General features: G+C 44.0%; 1 protein-coding gene across 3 annotated transcripts in view; it reads left to right on the top strand.

Moving 5' to 3' along the window:
* The window catches only part of trappc9 (trafficking protein particle complex subunit 9), a 212,985-nt gene that overhangs the window by 7,549 nt on the left and 184,663 nt on the right, over positions 1–20,773 (top strand). For 2 of the 3 annotated variants that reach the window (XM_047604446.1, XM_047604447.1), the window contains exons 5-9: positions 255–281; positions 1,557–1,678; positions 4,592–4,717; positions 5,452–5,668; positions 18,507–18,650. In XM_047604446.1, coding sequence (XP_047460402.1) covers positions 255–281; positions 1,557–1,678; positions 4,592–4,717; positions 5,452–5,668; positions 18,507–18,650 — 636 coding nt within the window. The remainder of the gene's footprint in view (positions 1–254; positions 282–1,556; positions 1,679–4,591; positions 4,718–5,451; positions 5,669–18,506; positions 18,651–20,773) is intronic. The other variant, XM_047604448.1, reaches the window with a different exon arrangement.

Raw genomic sequence — 20,773 nt, 5'->3', positions numbered from 1 at the left:
AACACAGAGCATTGTGTCGTGGCGGCAGCAGCATGAAGCTTTCAACACCACAAGCTAGTTTGTAATTGTGTTACCTTTTTGCTTTATTGTACACTCCAAGCTATGTGCTCACAGTTAATCATGCCTCTTGGCTTTACAGTTCATATCAAAAAGCAGCAGCAGCAGCAGCCATTAATCAGATAGTTGGGACTAACACTGCCAACATTGCGCCCTGCGTCATGGAGTGAATCTGCATTCTTTCTCTCTGTCTGTAGGGGCTCAGGAGGTTCTCATTGACCCAGGTATGGAATGTCTAACCACCTTAGCTCTTCTAGACAGCAGTCTGCCTGTTTGCTTGTGGTCCCATGTGCTCCGCTCACGTGCATTTGATGTCACGCTTCTTCCCGCTTCATCGCCACCTTGATTTGTAGTGTTTATTTTATGATGAAATCAACTGATGTTTTTTTTTCCCCCCTCCCCTCCTTTTACAGATAGTGTTTTCCTGTGTTGGTTTATTACCACCATTTTTTTTTTTTAAAAAGAATATTTTCTTGCTCCTTCTCATGCCACACTTTTTGTAGAGAGCAGACGTTTAAATGGCCACTCACAGTCGCTTTGGTTCCTTATTTATTGCACCATCATGTTAAAATACTCACATCTTCTGCTTGATTATTAGGAAAAAATGCTTGAACATGATCAAAATCATTTTAAAAGAAAGAATCATTTCCTAGAATACTTTCCCCAGTAGTGAACATTGTGTAAATGTAGCTTATAGAGCGTAGTTGAATCTCCTGCTTTACAAATGTTCACCGTAAAATTGTCTCTATCACGGTGAGAGATAAAAATACATTTCTGTAACTTTTACAATATTCATCCTTGAGACTTAGTAGCTCTGTCCAGTCATTGCTTCTGTGTTGTACTGAATGTGCAGTTTAGCTGAGAAACAGCACAATGCAGCCTCTCAGTATTCACAGAGACAATATCACAGTATTACTATGGACACAGCCGAGTTTCTGTGAGAGGCTGAATTAGTATTCCACTCAAACTTGGAACATTTGGAGAAATGTGCCTCACAAGTTCTTTGCTAACATTTGAGGTGTAGGTTTAGCTGTGTAGGACTTTAGTCGTTAACATTGACATGAATCATTTTATTAAAGACTCTGGGGACTTTGGTTTATTCCTTCTATCACTTAAGTGCTGGTGTAAAGGCTAATTTGGTGTAGATTTACGTTTAATTTTTATCTGGGTGATTACACATTTTGTTTCATTCAACTTTCTGTTGTTACCTGCTAAGATTTGTCACAGTGGTGTTCTCTGTGTTCATTTTCAGATTTATTTAAACACTGTGCTTCATGTACTGCAGTGTACATGTATGTGTTCTGTAGTTTGTGCATAAATACGCATGTGGTGGTGGTAGCCACGGAGGTGTCTTTTAAGAGCCAGTGGTGCATTGAAGTTTCCCCTTCCTCCTGTTTTTCACTCCATTCCTTTCCCTTTTGTAGCGGAGCACTTTGATGGATGGAGGCCTTCCTGTTTCACCTGCATTAATTTTGAATGTTCCTCTTTTTTGAGCGTAGGTGCCCTCACCGCCAACGGCATCAGTGCAGACACCAGCACGGAGATTGGACGGGCAAAGAACTGCCTGAGTCCCGAGGACATTATTGAGAAATACAAAGAGGCCATCTCCTATTATGGAAAGGTACGGACCAAGAACTACGCAACATTAGTATTGTTGGCTCAGATTTATGATACTAATATCATCAGTGTCTTCAGCTTCAGTGTTTCACTTCAACATAAAACCATTTTTGCCTTAGGTCTTTTGTAGGTAACGGTTATAATACAGCTCTATCAAAAATTAACTATAAAAAGGTATAAATAAGGGTTCAGAACCAAGCTATTGATAATCCATAATAACCAACTATTAACCATCTCACGAAACAGTGCAGCAGATACTTTTTAAATAAACGGCCACTTATAAAGCCTCATTTTGTGTTTGAAAAACTGTTAAACCTCCAGTACTTAATCTCAATTTTACTAAAAGGCTAGAGTATAAAATCTATTTTTTGAGGGAGACTTTAAAATGATAAATATTTAATCACATTATAAACCTAGGAGATCCTGTTTGCCCCGCCCTCTTTTCAATACACATGTGACACTGTGCAGGTCTGAGGTACATTTCTAAATATATATCATTTTTTTTCTAAGTGTCATCATTTTTTTAAATTGTTTTTTAATAATTTAACACCAACAAACAAATGTAATGTTACATTAATTTGTTGACGTATACTATTACATGCGAATATGGAATTAACTGTGCTCATTCAAACAGAGTAATGTTACACAGCTCTATGCTACTTTGAGGCTATATCTGCAAGTTTTTATTACATTTAAATGAGATAAATACTAATGTTATGTATAGTTAGTCATTTAAGTCATTCCAGGCAGTATACAAAGTATTATTTGAGAAGATCATATACTGTAGATACTTTACAGGTGGTAAAAAGACTCATGCTGTATTAAACAAATTACATTTAAGCTACAATTAGGGGGAAACCACGACTAAACAAAACTAAATCATCATATTATTTAAATATTGTTTAAATTATTTAACATGTTTATGTGATTATTTTTTTTATTCAGTAGAAGTTTTAATGTGTTTCCTAAAAGCAGGGGTCTTTTGCTGCTTAACAGTGAACCCAAACTTCAGATAATTATATTTCCGGGTCTTCTACCGTTTGTCGCTTACACGGCTGCTTATCAGCTGCAGCAGCAGGTGGTTCTTTGCCTCCGTGCCGTTTGCCGGTGCTTTGTGAGCTTGAGGGCATCGCTCCTGTATTTGTGGACTTTTTTTTCTCCGATCCATTTTGGCCTCAGTAGTTGGCTGATGGGAGCAAGGTGCACTGTTAGCTTCTCTTCTGCTAATATTGCAGCGTGAGCCTTTGATTTCCCCAATTGCGGGGAAACTGACAGAGTCAGCGTGCCTTGTGATTGGCCCAGCACTGATAGTCATGGGGCCTGCTGTGGACAGGAGTCACAGGTCTTGGCCAGCGTGGCAGTAAACGTCTAATCAACCTAAGAAAAAGAACAAAAATCTGAGACTAGCTAGTGAAGTTGAACTAAAATAGCATTTTTTAAGACTGGAGGTAACAATGTGCTTCTTTAATTCTGTGACAAAAGCACAATGTGAGACTTGTTGTTAAGAAAACCATCTGTGAATGTTCTCTACCAACAAGTAACACAGTGTGTTCTAAAGCTGACAAATGTTTCTCCTCTGTGCCAGAGAACTCCTTTATTGTCAGACACACATGAACACTGTTGCACTGGGCTACACTTTCACCACGGTGAAGGGCGTCATTTTAGTTTACTTTGGAGTCAGACCATGTACACAATGTGTAAACAACGTGGTCCTGCTGCCAGTAACAATTACCAATACATCAGATTTACACCTACTTTGTTTACCTCCTCTGGGGAGTGTTTCTTACATAGACACAGTAGGGAAGTCAGAAAGTGTTGAGAGACCGTGGTAGTTTATGGGACAACAGTACGGAGTTTTTTTCTTGTAAGTCCATTACAAGTTCTGCAGATTAGGAGCTGTGACCTTAGAGGCACATATTCTCCTTCAATTCTTCAGTGATAAGCAACGAGTCCTATCTGTGGCTGCAGTTATCCTCTAAATGTACTTAACCATTTTTATCAGGAGACTGTGCTCTTAATATTGAATAAGACCAAGTTGAGATAATGCCTGGCCACCCAGAGCACGGTTCAATTTAACAATCATGAATTGCATTCCAAACGCAGAGTATTCTCACAACTGGAGTATGGTCCACCTGCTAATGTATCACCCTTCAGTCTTTAGATTAATAATCATTTGTGATAGTTTTTACCTTTCAATTGTTTTTATTCAAAACCAGTGTTACTTTCATACATGTCTGGGTTGTAATACTTATCTATCGCACCAGAGGGCAGTATTTGATTTGGTTTGATGGCATGTGAAGGCAGCGTTAGCGCTGCTAGAGCAGGACATGCTGACAGCTGCTGTTTATTACTGGCTGCTACACGGGGACCAGACTTTCTAAGCCCAGAATAATCCAGACAAAACTGGGTTGTACGTCTGTTCAATAGCTTAATATATTTGTATTCACTTTTGACCACTGTACTCGTACAAATTCACTAAGAATAGTATTAAAGTATCCCTAATTCTTATGGTAAGCTGAATATGCTCATTATGCTACCTAACTATTCAGAAAAAATCCCGCGCTTTATCTTCATTATTATAATTGCCTTTTTGCTCTGACCTCCCACAGCCCTTTTACCTGTAACCAGTTAATTCCGAATTAAATTACATCTCGACACGTAGCCATTCAGATATTAATTGAATTTTAATAAGGAGACAAATGAGGGTGGAAGTGGAAGGAAGTTGAGGGACGGTGAGATAAAAAAACGCTCTTGCTTGCGCACGGTGTGAAGCCTGATCAGTAGTAGCTCAGATTTTCAGCAGAAACACTGCGGCGGCTGGGAATCCCTGAAAGACGAGTGACGGGGGATCCGAGTTATCACACATTTTTTCATTAACGCAGAGCCCCTTATCCCACCCCCTTCTTATCTCCCGCAGTACAAGAACGCAGGCGTGATCGAGCTGGAGGCCTGTGTGAAAGCGGTCAGGGTGCTGGCTATTCAGAAGAGGGCCAGGGAGGCTTCAGAGTTCCTGCAGAACGCTGTTTACATCAACCTGGGACAGGTATGCTGTCTGACTGGGTAATGCTTAATATAGTGATATGGTATGTCATACTAGAAACAAAAAGGCTCTTTAACACAAAATATATCTGTGCTATTTCACAACCTCAAAGTATGCATTTTGTTCAAACTCTTTATTACTGGGACAATAAATTTACTTTTATCTCTTATTTCTTCTCCAGCATCAGACACTTGAGAACAGTTTGAGTGCTTTTTTTTTCTCAGATTTTACATCTTGATATTCTTTGGGTTATATTGGAATAAAAATAATTAGTGCACTAAAGCCATCTCATTCCCCTGGGAGGTATCTAGATCAGTCTCGTTAAAGTGTTCTTAATAATTCTTCATAATCCTCAGCAGAATATCACAACCCCATGCAAGGGCAATTAATTGCATGTAAAAGAATGTGAAAGATGCCCTCTCAGGATGTCAGAAAATAGATATACATTTCCATAGACAAATGTAAGAAGACTCCCCTTTGAATAATACATTTGGTGTGTTTTCTTGATAATAATCTCCAGTAAAGTAATTGTGCAGAATCCCACCGGTGCATCCAGGTATTAAACAGAGATTTAAAGTGACATTTTCCAGCCTCAGATAACAGTGACAACGGCCCTTTTATATCAAACTGTGCCCATGCATCGTTCTAAGCAGAGAAGCTCTAACATCCAGGGAGGTGTCAATGAACAAAACACGTTTCAGAGGAAGGGGACATTAACGATGTCTTCATACATGCAGCTGTCGGAGGAGGAGAAGATCCAGCGCTACAGTATCCTGTCAGAGCTTTACGAACTGATCGGCTTCCATCGCAAGTCCGCTTTTTTCAAGCGCGTGGCAGCCATGCAGTGCGTAGCTCCCACCATCCCGGAGCCCGGGTGGAGGGCCTGCTACAAGCTGCTGCTGGAGACGTTACCTGGATACAGCCTGTCACTCGACCCCAAGGACTTCAGCAAAGGTAGGCCTGGACAGCTGTTCAGTAGTGAGCTGCAAGATGTATTTTGTAGGATTGGGAAGGCATGACCCCATCATACCCATCTAACTGGGTAGTACTTTGGTTTAGATGCTTAGGATGTAGGCATGAGGGGTGGTCATTAGTTAGGATAGGCATATTAATGGTAGAGTACAACAATTAAGCAACAAAAGTATATTCATAAATATTACAAACAAATAAATAGGATAATGAAGAAAACTCACATTAATTACAGATTGTATATGGTTAGGAAAACTTGATTTAAACTTGTAATATTTAGTTGAACAGATGAGGACTCAATTTTCATCATTTCATAAAATGTTCTGGACTTTAAAGACAGTAATCTGTCCTCAGCAACTTTCCTTCCACAAAGTTGGTTGTTGTTGAGAATTTTCAGCATTTGAACATTTGTAAATTAAACTTATCTCTCTTGGAACCACCAGCCTTAAGTATATATTATGTCCATGCATAACGACAAGTAAAATCTAAAATCCCCTTACAAATAATGTAATTTTTTTAATGGTGGTACACTACAGAGATTAAGAAAGAAAATAGTGGCTCTAGACTGAAGAATAATTCTGTTACTGTGCATAATTATGTGGTTGTTGTGCACCAGGCTGATAGTAAAATCGCCACCTAATGTTAATTTCATAATGGTTCTTACAACCTGAAGTCAAATAGCACAATTTAAGTGCCAAATACTACTAGTTCGTGCTGGAGTGAGATAAAAATGCAAGAGCAGTCTTCTCTTTTTATAACAAAGGATGTTTATCCTTTGCTGGAGGCCAGCGTCGGACAATTTCAGACTTAAATTAAGAGTAACTGGAGATAACGGGAGATATTCAAGGTTTTCTTTCTACGCTTCCACATGGGATTGTTCTGGGTACGATATGAGAATTGCACACTGTTTTGCATAATTTCTAAACTACCTTTCATACATTTTACATGCAAAATGTTTTCTAAATCGATCAACCACAACATTAAAACCCCTGACAGGAGCAGTGAAGTACATTGACCAACTTGCTTGGGAAACTTTTGGACCCGGCGTTCATTTATGTAGATGTTAGTTAGACATGTAACACCTACCTAGACCAGACCAGACACCCTTACCCCATAGCAATGACACTCTTTGATGGCGGCAGCCATCAATAGGATGCAGCCTGACAAACACACAGGCACACAGGCAGACACCACAGGACATCCTCAGAAGGCTCAGGCTCATGCCCATGTTTTAGAGGCACAAGGAAGACCTAGATGGTATTAGGAAGGTGGTCATAATGTTATGCTTGTTTAGTGTACGTGGGAATTGTGAAAAATGTCTATCACATTCCTCTTCACTTAGATTTATCTATTTATCAAGTCAAGTAGTGGTGCTTTTGTATGAGAGAAAGTCCGTTCTTGAATACTGAATGCAGTACCCCATTCTGATCCAGAATGCATAAGAGACAGCAGTGCAAACATATTTAACAGATTAAGGAAACGAAGAGCACGACTTCATTTCACTCCAAGCTTTGCCATGCTCTCAAGAGTTCTCCTCTGGGGTGTTCTGTATTCAAGCCATGACTTTGCTCAAAATGAATCACGATTGAAACCTGACCTAAACTTTGTAGATACTTTATAGAAACCCTAGTGATAAGCCTCCTGGCTCTACAGACTCTTGACCCTCGCTTATTTCAGCCACTCAACGGCAACATAAAAGAAGAAAAAAGCTCAGGGATATCTGCATTTTATCTTGAGAATGCTATTCAAGGGATATTGAGAGAGGATATTTTTTCCTGATATGCTATTAATCTTTGCCCTTTTTTCATTCATAGATCATAGAAATAAGATACATATTGTCTGAGGTAAAGCCCTTTCATTCAAACTGAAAGATTCTTATAGATGGTGTTGGGGATATGTGAAACTGAAATATGTGATAAACCCAAACATATTTTGGGTTTCAGCCTGTTGATTAGACAAGATGAGTCTGTTCAGTAACACTTTATATGGCTTTTTGTCTGTAGGTTTTCATAATTCCTACATAAAATGTGCCAAATGCATATCATGAAAAATGGAAACACACACACAAGAAAGGTATGTAAGAAAGGTATGTACAAAGGTATGTACAAATAAAAAGGTAGACACAGTTGTGCCACTTTCACTCATTTAGCCACAAAAGTGAGTACGTTTACACTGTCTCGCTGGAGTTGGGAGCATTTTGGTGTGGATTCGTTCGATCCAATGCCAAACATTCTTTGAGATGCTGCCCTTGAAGCAGCTCACTCGGTTAAAAGTTTAAAAACATGGTGGTATTTAGAAAGTCTACGGTATTTGACAGGTTTGCATTATGTGTACTGATAAACTAGGATTAATGGAGCATGACTCATAGGGGCAGAAAGTGAAGGTACTCTTAAGTCTGACAGCACACAAACTTTATGGAATTGTAATACTAAATCGTTGCACTATACCTGTAAAAGAGAATCATATTTCAACGGCTTAGGCCCGACTTCATTATTATAATGTAATAATTGCTGGAAACTTTAACTGGGAGTCAAATTAAACCATTTTAATGAAATTATAAGGTGAGAGATTTCATACCTACCTTTGGCTTCAGTCTACACGTTTTTAAAATATGCAGATTAAAATAGTAAAGAAGGAATGAATGGTAAAAGATTTGATTCCATCCTATCCCTAGTCTGTCCGTTGTGTCCTTGGGCAAGAGGTGGTGTCCGGTGGTGTCCGGCCGCTACAGACGATCTAAACGCATTATAGTATGCATCATTATGAACATGTGATACACCAAAATGACAGGGAGAAACTCATCTAAAAGCCTCTATCAGGCACTGTCACCTAAATGAAACACAAATAAAACCCCAAGCAATTGTATGGGAATATGACGAAAACACGAATACAGCAAACATTTCATTTAGTGCTTCTACTAACTTCACCACTTCCAGATAGATGCACTGTCTCTTCAGCGTGCTACAAAAACTCAGAGAGCTAGAAGCCAAAGAGTTGTGAAGTATGTCTAATTTTTGCTGTTTTGTGATTAAAAGTTATATTCCAGCTCCAAAAAAAGACAAATGATTGTCATTGGTGTTTGCTATGGTAAATTCGAGCACAGTGTTCGATTCTCTAGACTCTGATTGGTCAACAGAGGTGTCAATCATTAAAATTGACCAATTGGTTATCGAGATATTCTCCTTTAAGTTTCACCGAAGGCCTCCTTTTACACAGTCTGGGTGAATGAGTTAAAACTGTTGTATTTGTATTTAGTTATATATCAGTGAAACTAAATAAGTTTTTCAGACTGGTACCCAAGAAAAGTCAAATGGCACATATGGTGCCAAAATGTGACAGAAAGGCATAATTTGTGATTCCGCCTGGTCAAAAATGGGCTAAACATCTCTAAAATTGTTCAGATTCACCTTTTTACTATCTACTTTTGCACAGTTACTCATCAGATTTTACTTTTCTAATTCATATTTGAACTGGGCTATTAGCCCACATATCAGGGGTGGTTTTTACTCTCAATAATGTGGTCTTTTTTAGGCGAAAACAGAAATTTATATTTTTTGCTTTGTTGTAGGCGAATTTTCTCTGACACAGTAACATATGTCTTTATTCTGACACTTTTGTAGCAATCTCACTGGTGTTTGTGTCAGAGAGGACCACAATTATTCATACAGCCCTTAGATATAATAACATATAACACAGTTATTATCATGTCATTTTTGAACAGGAGGCAGAAAAATAGGCAAAGGGATGAAGAAAAGACACTCGCAATCGTACACCAGTGGTGTATGATTTGTAGGGAACAAATTTTGAGGTTATATACTGCAGATGATCAGAAACTAAAACATCAGATTTTACTTTTCTAATTCATATTTGAACTGGGCTATTAGCCCACATATCAGGGGTGGTTTTTACTCTCAATAATGTGGTCTTTTTTTAGGCGAGAACAGAAATTTATATTTTTTGCTTTGTTGCAGGCAAATTTTCTCTGACACAGTAACATATGTCTTTATTCTGACACTTTTGTAGCAATCTCACTGGTGTTTGTGTCAGAGAGGACCACAATTATTCATACAGCCCTTAGATATAATAACATATAACACAGTTATTATCATGTCATTTTTGAACAGGAGGCAGAAAAATAGGCAAAGGGATGAAGAAAAGACACTTACAATCGTACACCAGTGGTGTATGATTTGTAGGGAACAAATTTTGAGGTTATATACTGCAGATGATCAGAAACTAAAACAAACTTAACCTAACCTCACCTAACCCACTGCATTCAAAGACTCTATGACTTCTCAGTAACTAAAGATACTGTTACGTATTCTCTCCGCACTGATACATCATTTGTGCCACTCCATTTCCAACTGAGATATGAACTCTGAATTCCCAAAGGACTGATAGGAAAGTCATTTGGCAGAAAGGATCAGGTGGGAGTTTATCAGGCAATAAGCTAGAGATGCAAGTTCACGACAGAGGGAAAATGGGGATCAATGGTACATTCCAATAAGGCTGCTGTGTGTGAGATATAGTGGAGCAAATGGCTTTTTAAGTGGTTCACAACCCTCCTTTCACCACTTCTACTAGAAATGGGTGCATTGTCGCTTTTTATCTGTGTGTTCTTCCTCTTGCATAGACCTCTGCTTCCCACATTTGTCACTCTTTTACAGGGATTTAGGGTGTTCTTTTTTTGTAATAATTTAGATGTTATTATGTAGGACAGTAATGGTATATGCGGCACCTTACACAGTGATTAAAAAGAGGCGGTGTGAGGATTCAATGCCTTTTGAGTCAGGTTTTGCATGACTGTGCAACTGCTTGGCCGTGGCACCACACTCATTATCTTGGTGGTGTGTTAATTGGATTGCCAGACACCTCCAGTTTGAGTCTGAAAATACCCCAAATGAAGTCATTTTTTTGTGTGCGAATGAGAGATACATCCACAGAAAATCCAAAGTGTCCCTTGGATTACTGTCCTCCAGATAAGCTCTGGTTTTGGCAGACAGGTGGAAGTCAGCTATTCTTAGACTGCTTAGTGGGTGCAGTTTCACGACAGGAAAGAAATAAAAGAGCTTAGGACAGAATTTCATTTGCAGTTTGCTCGGGATGCATAATAAACTTGGTAGGAAAATGCTGATAACGGAAACCACCACAGACATGATATGATGTTATTGGAAGTGTTGTTTAAGCTGAGGAAACGATACCAAATATCCTCCTCCCCTACCTCCGCAACATCCCGAGCACATCTTTCCTCGAGTTTTTCTTTCCCACTCAGTGAGTCAACAGTCGACAGCTGGGAGTGGAGCAGGGCGTCTCGTTGGGGGCTGAGGGCCTTATGTAACTGTTGTTGTCAGGCTACAACGCTATTAAGATGTCTTGTGGAGCTCTGCAGAACAAACAGCGCCCGCTAAGTTAACACCACACTGGAGGTCATGTGATGGGCCACGGTGGGCATACTTCCATTTTTATGAGATGACTCCAATGCAAACCCTTGAGTTTAATCTTATTATGCGTGGCTTTTGTGTGCAAAGCTTTTTAAGCATGCCAAATACGGGATTATGAAGAGCTCTCACACACATGTTGCTGTATCTTACAGTAATTATGGTATACACCGATCAGACATAACATTACGACCACCTTCCTACTATTGTGTAGGTCTCTCTTGTGACTCATCTGAGAATGGACATGGGTCTTCTGAGGGTGTCCTGTGGTGTCTGGTAACAGAGTGTTATTAGTGGGGGCCTTTGGGTCCTATGTGTAGAGGGGAGGTGTCTGTGTGGATCAGCCCACAGATAATTGGTCAGTTTGGATCTAGTGAATTTGAAGGCCAGGTCAACACCTTGTGCTGTTCTTCACGTTCTTTTAGTTGTTACTATGGTGTTTTTGTGTGTGTGTATCAGGCTGCATCCTGCTGACTGGTGTATGGGTATAGGATATATTCTCTTAATAAATATATAGTACAATACCCAATACAATATATATTCATAACATCAGTTACAATTTGTCACGTGTGAAACAACCACTAAATATCATTGTGTACTAAATAATGATAATGACAATAGGGTTTCACTAAGAGTTGTAAATGACATTCCATCCTATCTGCTCACACAACTGTAGCTGAAGTTATTGTAATGACTTGGTATTAATATTTGTGAAAGTTTGCAGAAAGGATTGGCGAGAACTTCATGGTCCAAATAGCAGCCCTTTAAATTCATTCAAGTCGGCTATTGGTATGCTAGGGATGGATCCCTGTGAATTTCTTGTTTAAGTAACATTAAAACAAATAAATGCTAAAATAAAAGCTATAATGACATTATTTATTAATATGTTAGCAGTTACCAAAGTAGATCCTACTCATTTTGACCTTGTGCACAATTTATGAAATTTATTAGTTACTTTTTGACGTCTTTAAAGACAAAAGATAGGCAGAAATGAACCGGAAGAGATATTGTAAGTTTGGGATGTAAAATCTTAAGACCAGGATAGGCATAGTAAACTGGAACATCGTTGCAGTTCTCTCGTGACCATTGGTTGCTCTCTCCCAAATAACAATACTATTTTCCCTCATGATGGGAATGTTTGATAAGGGAACACAGAGTTCTATTTCATCCTTACTGACCGCCAGAGGCGGTGCTTCAAGCACTGAATGCATCCATCTCGCGCATGCGCAGGTCGAGTATTATACCAACAAAGTCACCTGTGACCCCTGATGACCCCGGTCACCTATATCTTCCGGTGACATCAGAGGATCGGTTCCTTTTCATCTTCTCGCTTCGCAGGTAACTGCACGCCACTACGCTAGCTAAAGCTAAGTGGCTATTGCTTCGTTGCCGGTAGCCTTGCGACGTTTCGTCGGAGCCGCGAGCTGCTCGCCCCTCCAAAGGCTGCAACGGACTCCGCCGAGAGGTTTGTGGTTTGCCGCGGACACATCCGCATCGGCTTTTCATCCTCGGTTGGATAAGTTTATTTCGTTCTATTATATACATTCTTAAGTGCAACCGGTTACTCGTTGGTTGTATTTGTTTGTTTGTTGGTGGAGGTAGTGTTCCCGCTCCCTCTCCCGGCATAATATTATGTGAATCAGCTGTTGGCATTGCGTGTGCTTGCCATTAGTGCTGACTATCGGTGCAACCCTTTTGCATTCGCTTTGTTTTGTTGTTTCGTTTGCTGGTGAAGGCAGTGGCCTCGCTCCCTCTCCCGGCATTCGTACCGGTATATGGTTGTATTATATATTTGTATTATATTTTCAATTGTTGGTGAAGGCAGTGGCCTCGCTCCCTCTCCCGACATTTGTACCGCTATATATTTGTATTATTTTTCAGTTGCTGGTGAAGGCAGTGACCTCGCTCCCTCTCCCAGCATCTGTACCGCTAATGTTTGCCAATTAGCTGTAGGCATTGCGTGTGCTTGCCGTTGACTATCGGTGCAACCGATTGTACTCGTTTTGTGTTGCATTTTTCACTTGTTGGTGACGGTAGTGATTTCGCTCCCTCTCCCGGCATTTGCATTGCACTTGGTATTTCAGTTGATTGATGTGCATCAGCGGTCATTTTCTTGACCGTTTGATACTTTTCTTTCCCTATTAATTATTACCGGCGTTTTTCGCTCGGCCTACCTTAGTTTGTGTATTGTGGTGCCATTTTGACTGTGCCCGTTTTGTGCAAATACCCCTAACTGGTGAAGGCAGTGCTTACGCTCCCGCTCCCAGCATAGGTGTGATTTTGTAGTTGGTAGCAGTGTTCCCGCTGAGGCTAACTCATCTCCTGCAACATTTATCTGGTGACGGCGGCGGTTTCGCTCCCTCTCCCACTGTCTGTTGCTTTCTGTTTGTTTTCCTGGTTGTCACCATGTTTGGCAACCATTCTTGTTCGGCCTGTATGGCTTCTCTGCAGCCTGAAGATGGCCATGATTTGTGTCCCTCATGCCTCGGCCTTGAGCATCTGAAGGAGGCTCTTTCAGATGACGCCTGCATGAACTGCAGCTTCATGCCCCGGGCAGTGAGGGCTGCCAGACTAGCTGAGGTAGAACAACTGTTGACCCTCAGCCCATCAGCTGAACAGCTGACCCCAGCACAGGGAGTGGTTCCAACTCGGTCTGGCAGGCCCAAACGTCGTGCTGCCGAGACAGCAGTCCCCACTTCCAGGAAGAGGGTTAAGGAGTCCAGCCTTGCTTCCAAGGTGGACCAGTTAACAACAGAAATTAATAATATGAAATCCCTCTTCCTAACCTTCCAGTCTGGGACTAGTGCAGGGGAGCCAGCTGCTTCAGTGCCTCCAGCGGCCACCTTGGAGCCGGAGGAAGATGTGCTTTCCATGGCGGCGTCAGCCACTCAATTTGCTGAATATGAGCCGGAAGTGGTTGCGCAGGATGTAACCTCCCGTGCTTCCGCGGCAGGCTCCTGCTCATCGACCCACAGCTCCGCTGGTGGTTCTGATGATGGCTCAATGGGAGCCATCATTCGTATGGCCCTGGCCCGTTTGCAGTTAGACCTACCGCAAGCTCAGTCGGCTCCAGCCAGTGCTTTCTTCAGGCGTGGTCCATCCCACACTAACTTTACTGTCCCCCCATCAGAAGAGTATCTGAGGGAGTTGCATGCATGTTGGAGGGATTCTAGAACTCTCTCTCATGCAACATCTGATGGCCGCACCCTGGCAGCCATGCAGGATGCACCCAGATTTGGCTTGGGCCGCATGCCAGCAATTGAGCCCCCTATAGCTGCTCTGATTGTCTCGCCTGATGAGGCTCTGAGGCCAGATGCGAGGTGTCCTCGTCCCCAGTGTCGGGTTACGGATGACCTACTCTGTAAAGCCTATGACGCAGCGGCACGCATGGGACGCATAGGTAATTCTATGTCCCACCTGCTGCTCGCGCTATCAGCATCCCTGCAGGAGACTACAGTGGATGCTCCCGTCCACAATTTCAGCGACGCTTCCCTGCAGGCATTCGCGCTGATGTCTAGAGAGCTGGGGCGATTGATGTCCACTCTCGTCCAGGCTCGCCGTCAGGTTTGGCTGGCGCAATCTCCTCTGACTGATGCATGTAGGAGAACTCTCCGCAGTGTTCCGGTGGAACCTGGGGAGCTATTTGGGTCTGCGGCTCTAGAGGCGCTTAACCGCACAGTTCAAGCCAGACAGACTCGATTTCAGCTGTCTGAGCTTCAAAGGAATATGCCCCCTCCTAGCGGCCCTAGGAGCTCTTCAGTTGCCCCCAGCGCCGGCCTCATCCACAGGCTTATCCCAGTAGCTATCGCAGGTCTCAGCGCACACCTTCACTGCCTGCCCACCAGCAGGCACGGGGTTTTCGGGCCTCTGAGCAGCTGCCCTCTAGGCAACCTCAGGCCTCTCATGCTGCCCGTCGTGCCCCCAGAGCCTCTAGAGGCCGGGGGACCCGGCGCTGAGGCCCAGGGGCCGGTCGTCGGCTGTTTTTCCCAGCAGCAGCTCAGTTACTGGGCTGCTTCCACCAGGGACCCCTGGGTGCTTTCCACCTTGACCCACGGGTACAAACTTCAGTTCCGACGCCGGCCCCCAGCCTATGGCCGGGTCAAGATGACCATCATACGCGACCCGGCAAAAGCCCAAGCCCTCAGCCAGGAGTTGTCCGTCCTCCTGGACAAAGGTGCCATCGAGCCAGTAGATCCCCTGTTGCAACCAGGGGGATTCTACTCCACTTACTTTCTAGTAACAAAGAAAGACGGCGGACTCCGTCCCATCCTCGACCTGAGGGGTCTCAACAGATTCCTGAAGGTCTTGAGGTTCCACATGCTCAGCAATGCAGAGGTTCTGCGCACTGTGGCCAGAGAGGAGTGGTTTACATCAATAGACCTGAAGGATGCCTACTTTCATGTCCCCATAGCTCCAAACCACAGACAGTTTCTGCGGTTCGCTTTTCACGGGCGTCATTACCAGTTCAGGGTGCTCCCGTTTGGCCTCTCCCTTTCCCCACGGGTTTTCACCAGGTGCATGATGGCAGCCCTCTCACCCCTGCAGTCGCAGGGCATGAAGGTCCTCCCATATCTGGACGACTGGCTCATCTGTGCACCGTCCCAATCTCAGGTGGCCCTGGACACGACACATCTTCTGTCCCACGTGGCCCGACTGGGCCTGAAGGTAAATTTTACCAAGAGTTGCCTGGTTCCCTCGCAGAGCACACTCTTTCTCGGAATGACTCTCGATTCAGTCGCCATGAAGGCCTGTCCGTCACCACAGCGGGGTGGACGACATTCTCCGCCTCCTTCTCTTGTTTCAGGAAGGCAGGTGGTTGCGCTATGTGGAGTTTTTGCGCCTCCTCGGGAAACTGACGGCTGCTGCCAATGTGGTTCCTCTGGGACTGCTGTCGCTACGTCCTCTTCAGAGGTGGCTGCACAGCTTTCATTTCGATGTTCGATGGCACAGGCACAGGAGACTCAGAGTGTCACGCTGTTGCCTTCTTGCTCTGGCCCCATGGAGAGAGAGATCATTTCTCCTTCAGGGCATGCCCTTGGGTTCCATTGCATCCCGTCGGGAAGCCATCACAACAGATGCCTCCCTCTCAGGGTGGGGCGCCGTGTGGCAGAACCGGACAGCTCAGGGGCTGTGGTCTGCTCGAGACCGCTCGGTGCATATCAATGTTCTAGAACTGTGGGCTGTGCACAGGGCACTGCTTTTCTTCCTTCCCTTCCTGAGAGGCCGACATGTGCTTATACGGTCGGACAATGTCTCAACCGTCTCCCACATAAACCACCAGGGGGGCACCAGGTCTGCCCAACTGTTGCAGGCATCCCGGGACCTGCTGTTGTGGGCAGCCCCACGTCTGGCCAGCCTGAGAGCAATGTATTTGCCCGGGGAAAAGAACCAGGCTGCCGACTTCCTCTCTCGTTACAAACCGCCGCCAGGGGAGTGGCGGCTTCATCCAGAGGTCGTTCTCAAAATCTGGGAGGTCTTTGGCAAGGCAGAGGTGGATCTGTTTGCCACGGAGGAGTCGACCCATTGCCCTCTCTGGTTCTCTTTGACAGAAGAGAGCAGCCCTCTGGGTCAGGACGCTCTTGCCCACGATTGGCCAGACAGTCTTCTCTATGCGTTTCCGCCAATCCCTCTGATTTTTCCAACGCTACAGAGGGTCCTCCAGCAGGGCCACAGACTGCTGTTGGTAGCCCCCTTTTGGCCAGGCAGGACGTGGTTCCCATTGCTGAGCAGGCTCTGCCGCAGCTCACCATGGCGCCTCCCCGACAGGAAAGATCTCCTGTCTCAGTTACAGGGCCAGATTTGGCATCCCGACCCTCCTCGCCTGCAGCTATGGGTCTGGCCGCTGCAGGGCCCAACCCCCTACTGACAGAGTGTTCAAATTCTGTCTGTAATACCATATTGAATGCCAGGGCGCCTTCTACCCGGTTGCAATATGAAAATAGGTGGCAGCTGTTCACTGAGTGGTGTTCAGACAGGGGTGAGGACCCTGTGAACTGTTCAATCCCTAAGATTTTGGAGTTCCTCCAGTCACTCTTGGATAAGGGTCGGTCCCCGGCTACTCTGAGGGTGTATGTGGCAGCCATTTCCTCTCGACATGTTCGGGTGGAAAATGACACAGTAGGGTGCCACAGATTGGTGTCACTTTTTCTGAAGGGGGCGTGGCGGTTGCGACCCCCACGAGCACAGCGTGCCCCAGCATGGGATCTGCACCTGGTGCTAGATGCTCTGTGTTTGCCTCCCTTTGAACCCCTGGAACAGGCAGAGCTGAAGTGGGTCTCTGTTAAGACTGCCTTTCTCCTTGCCATTGCTTCAGCAAAGCGGGTCGGAGAGCTACATGCTCTATCCGTCAGTGATTCATGTCTGAGGTGGAACTCGGATGGTTCAGGGGTTACTCTTTGGCCAAACACAGCCTTTCTCCCGAAGGTTCTGTCGTCATTGAACCTCAATCGACCTATCCACCTAGCACAACTTGTCCCCCCAGCAGGGGAGGACAGGTTAAGACTGCTGTGTCCTGTGCGGGCTCTGAGAACCTATGTAACTGCGACCGCAGGTATAAGACGGTCAGACCAGCTCTTCCTCTGCTATGGTGGTCCTAGGAAAGGCTGTGCTCTCTCCAAACAACGACTGTCTCATTGGGTTGTTGACGTCATCACCCACGCATATAAAGGAGGTGGTCATCCCCTGCCGTCAGGGGTGAGGTGCCACTCTACCAGGGCCGTCTCAACATCATGGGCGGCCCTGCGTGGTGTGCCCCTGGAAGACATCTGTGATGCAGCATCATGGGCATCACCAAGTACCTTCTCCAGGTTCTATCGGGTGAATGTTGCCACCCCCCATCCGATGGGTGTGGTCCTGTTGCCTGACTCTGCTGTTTCCTCTCAATGAGGTATGCATTGGAATTCTTCGTGACTTTGTTGTTATGGGTCATCCAGTGCTTGAAGCACCGCCTCTGGCGGTCAGTAAGGATGAAATAGAACGAAAGTTACGTATGTAACTACGGTTCTATGAATCCTGGATGACCGCCAGAGCGTTCCGTCACTCAGAATCCTCGTGCACTCGCGAGAAGATTCTGCAGGAACCGATCCTCTGATGTCACCGGAAGATATAGGTGACCGGGGTCATCAGGGGTCACAGGTGACTTTGTTGGTATAATACTCGACCTGCGCATGCGCGAGATGGATGCATTCAGTGCTTGAAGCACCGCCTCTGGCGGTCATCCAGGATTCATAGAACCGTAGTTACATACGTAACTTTCGTTTTAAGCGACGTCCTACAGGTAGCATTGATGCCAGTACACTGATCTGATGCGATATCTGTTTAACGTTAGATGTCAGCAAAGAGCTTTGCCAGCGTTGTGAGCGTGACTTTTCTCATCTCTCTTCCAGGATCCCACAGAGGCTGGGCTGCTGTACAGATGCGCCTCCTGCACGAACTGGTGTACGCCTCACGTCGCATGGGCAACCCAGCCCTGTCTGTGCGCCACCTGTCCTTCCTGTTGCAGACCATGCTGGATTTCCTGTCTGATCAAGGTCAGCAATAAGCACTCAAAAGACAGAAAAATATTCCACTTTATTTTTTATTGCAGAAACCAAACCCTCTGAGGTGCTTCCAGCATGATACCCAGCTATCGGGGAAAAAAAAAAAAAAAGAATCTAGAAACAGCCAACCTCTCCCTCGGTGATAGCTGCATTGTAACAGTGTGTTTAATAGTATGCGATGCACAACAAAGCCAGCTTTTTCTTGGCGGGAGTGAAATATTGTGCTCTGATCAGAAATCCTGTGCAGCCAGGAGATAGGGTTTTCACTGAAGCAGTGTGAGCCAGACGGTCCGCTGGCCACACAATAGAGGCCAGGGTAATCCTCGGTTGGCTACTGAGCATGAGAATTGAGGAAGAGACTAGGGAGGAAGAAAATATTAAACATGAGTAAAGGGGCTATAGAAACTAGGTTGTTGCTTATACAAGCCTTAAAAACAACTTTCCTACACACGTCAAGAAGCAAACATGCTATGTGACGCAATTGCTGCTTCGTTGGGGTATGATACGAGGTGAATTGAGTATTTTCTCTCTGAAGGAACTGACCTTGCACGCTGACTTCCTGCGCTGAGCTTTTCGCAACAAGAAAATATCATTTCAGATTTACTTTGTGGAAAAGTTCGGGTGACCTTCTTTGATCGACTCTACTCCCGTCTACAGTGTGATATTAAAAATGTCAGAGAGGTTATTGTAGGTTGCTGCAGTGGAATAAGTCCTTCTTGTTACGAGTTGGAGTCTGTGTATGTGTTTATGCCAACCACAGAATTGAGTTGGATACACTTTTTATTTTGAAACTCTGCCACAAATATTAGTGGGCTCTCTGTAAATTAGATTTTTGTCATCATCATACTCACTGAACATATTTTCAAATTTAGATCTGGGGCTGAGTGGTATATTGAATTAGTTTGATAACGTTGGGTTTTAGTTTTTGCTCCACATGAAAAGTGGCACCGACACTCGCAGTGAGGAATTGTTTTCTGGAGCCATGACAGTAATGTTTGCCAGTGTAGTCAGTTATTTTATTTGTGTAGTGTCAAAACAATCTAGACTCTCTCCCCTACAGCAAGTCCCTTTTAACAGAAGAAACCTTTGAGCAGAACCCAGCCCCTGTAGATCTGCTTAAGGAAGCAGGTGAAAGAAAAAAATGGAGGAAGCCAAAAGCTGTGTCGCTCTGCAAAGTTTGTAAAAACCGAACTAGAAGTGGCTGCACTAGAAAACCTGGCCCAACACCTGAGATAAAAGCATGCAGTGGAGAGTGTCTCCAGTCCCAGAATCTAAAATATAAAAAACCAGTGTCCTTTTATCTTGAAAATAAAGGATACCAAGTATGAAGCACCCAGCTGCTCTTTGCTGCTGTTTTAATATTGTTGCACAGCTGCTCCTTGTATTTTCTTAACAATGTGGATGCTGTATCGAAGGAGAAAAGCATTTGAAAACAAATTGTTCAGAAAAAAAGTAAGGTTTTTGGCCTCATCGTCCACTTAGTTTGTTCCGATGTAAAGAGACACCACACATTTGTTTCCAGTGCACACACTGAACACGGAGCAAGTCGACCACGAGGACATAGTCACAGAACTGGACAAAACGTGTACTGGATTAGAATGGTTGACCCCACCTTTAGTTGTAAATGTTGAGAGATGAATAGAAGAGCTATAGATAACCATTAATATCACATGCTAGAGTTGGTTTTGGCTTGCATGGCATGTGTCATCCTTTCCTGTTTTAAAGTCACAGAAGCCATGTCTCTGAACTGAGAAGACTTTTTTTCCATGGCTTCTTTTGAAAGATCTTTATCTTTCCAAAGACATGACTGCCGGTTCAGTCATGAAAACGTGGCTATGTTAGGATAATTAAGGCTGATCTGAGAGAACGGCGTTAGTGATTGCAGGTCATATAATAAAGCAGAGTGAGATTAAATAAACTACACTAATGAGAGTGAATGAAAGTTAATGTGATCAGTTGAGGTCTCAACAGTGTCGTTGTAAAATATTCAATCTCATTATCCCTTAATAAAAGTCACTCCTTATGCTTACATAGAACAAAAGCCCTGCCCTACCTGGTCCTCACTGATGGATGTTAAATCTAATAAATTTTTCTTTTTCTGACCTGGACGCCTG

Source organism: Mugil cephalus, chromosome 14 (assembly GCF_022458985.1).
Source record: "Mugil cephalus isolate CIBA_MC_2020 chromosome 14, CIBA_Mcephalus_1.1, whole genome shotgun sequence".
Classification (NCBI taxonomy): domain Eukaryota; kingdom Metazoa; phylum Chordata; class Actinopteri; order Mugiliformes; family Mugilidae; genus Mugil; species Mugil cephalus.
This window is presented reverse-complemented; position numbering and strand designations above follow the sequence as displayed.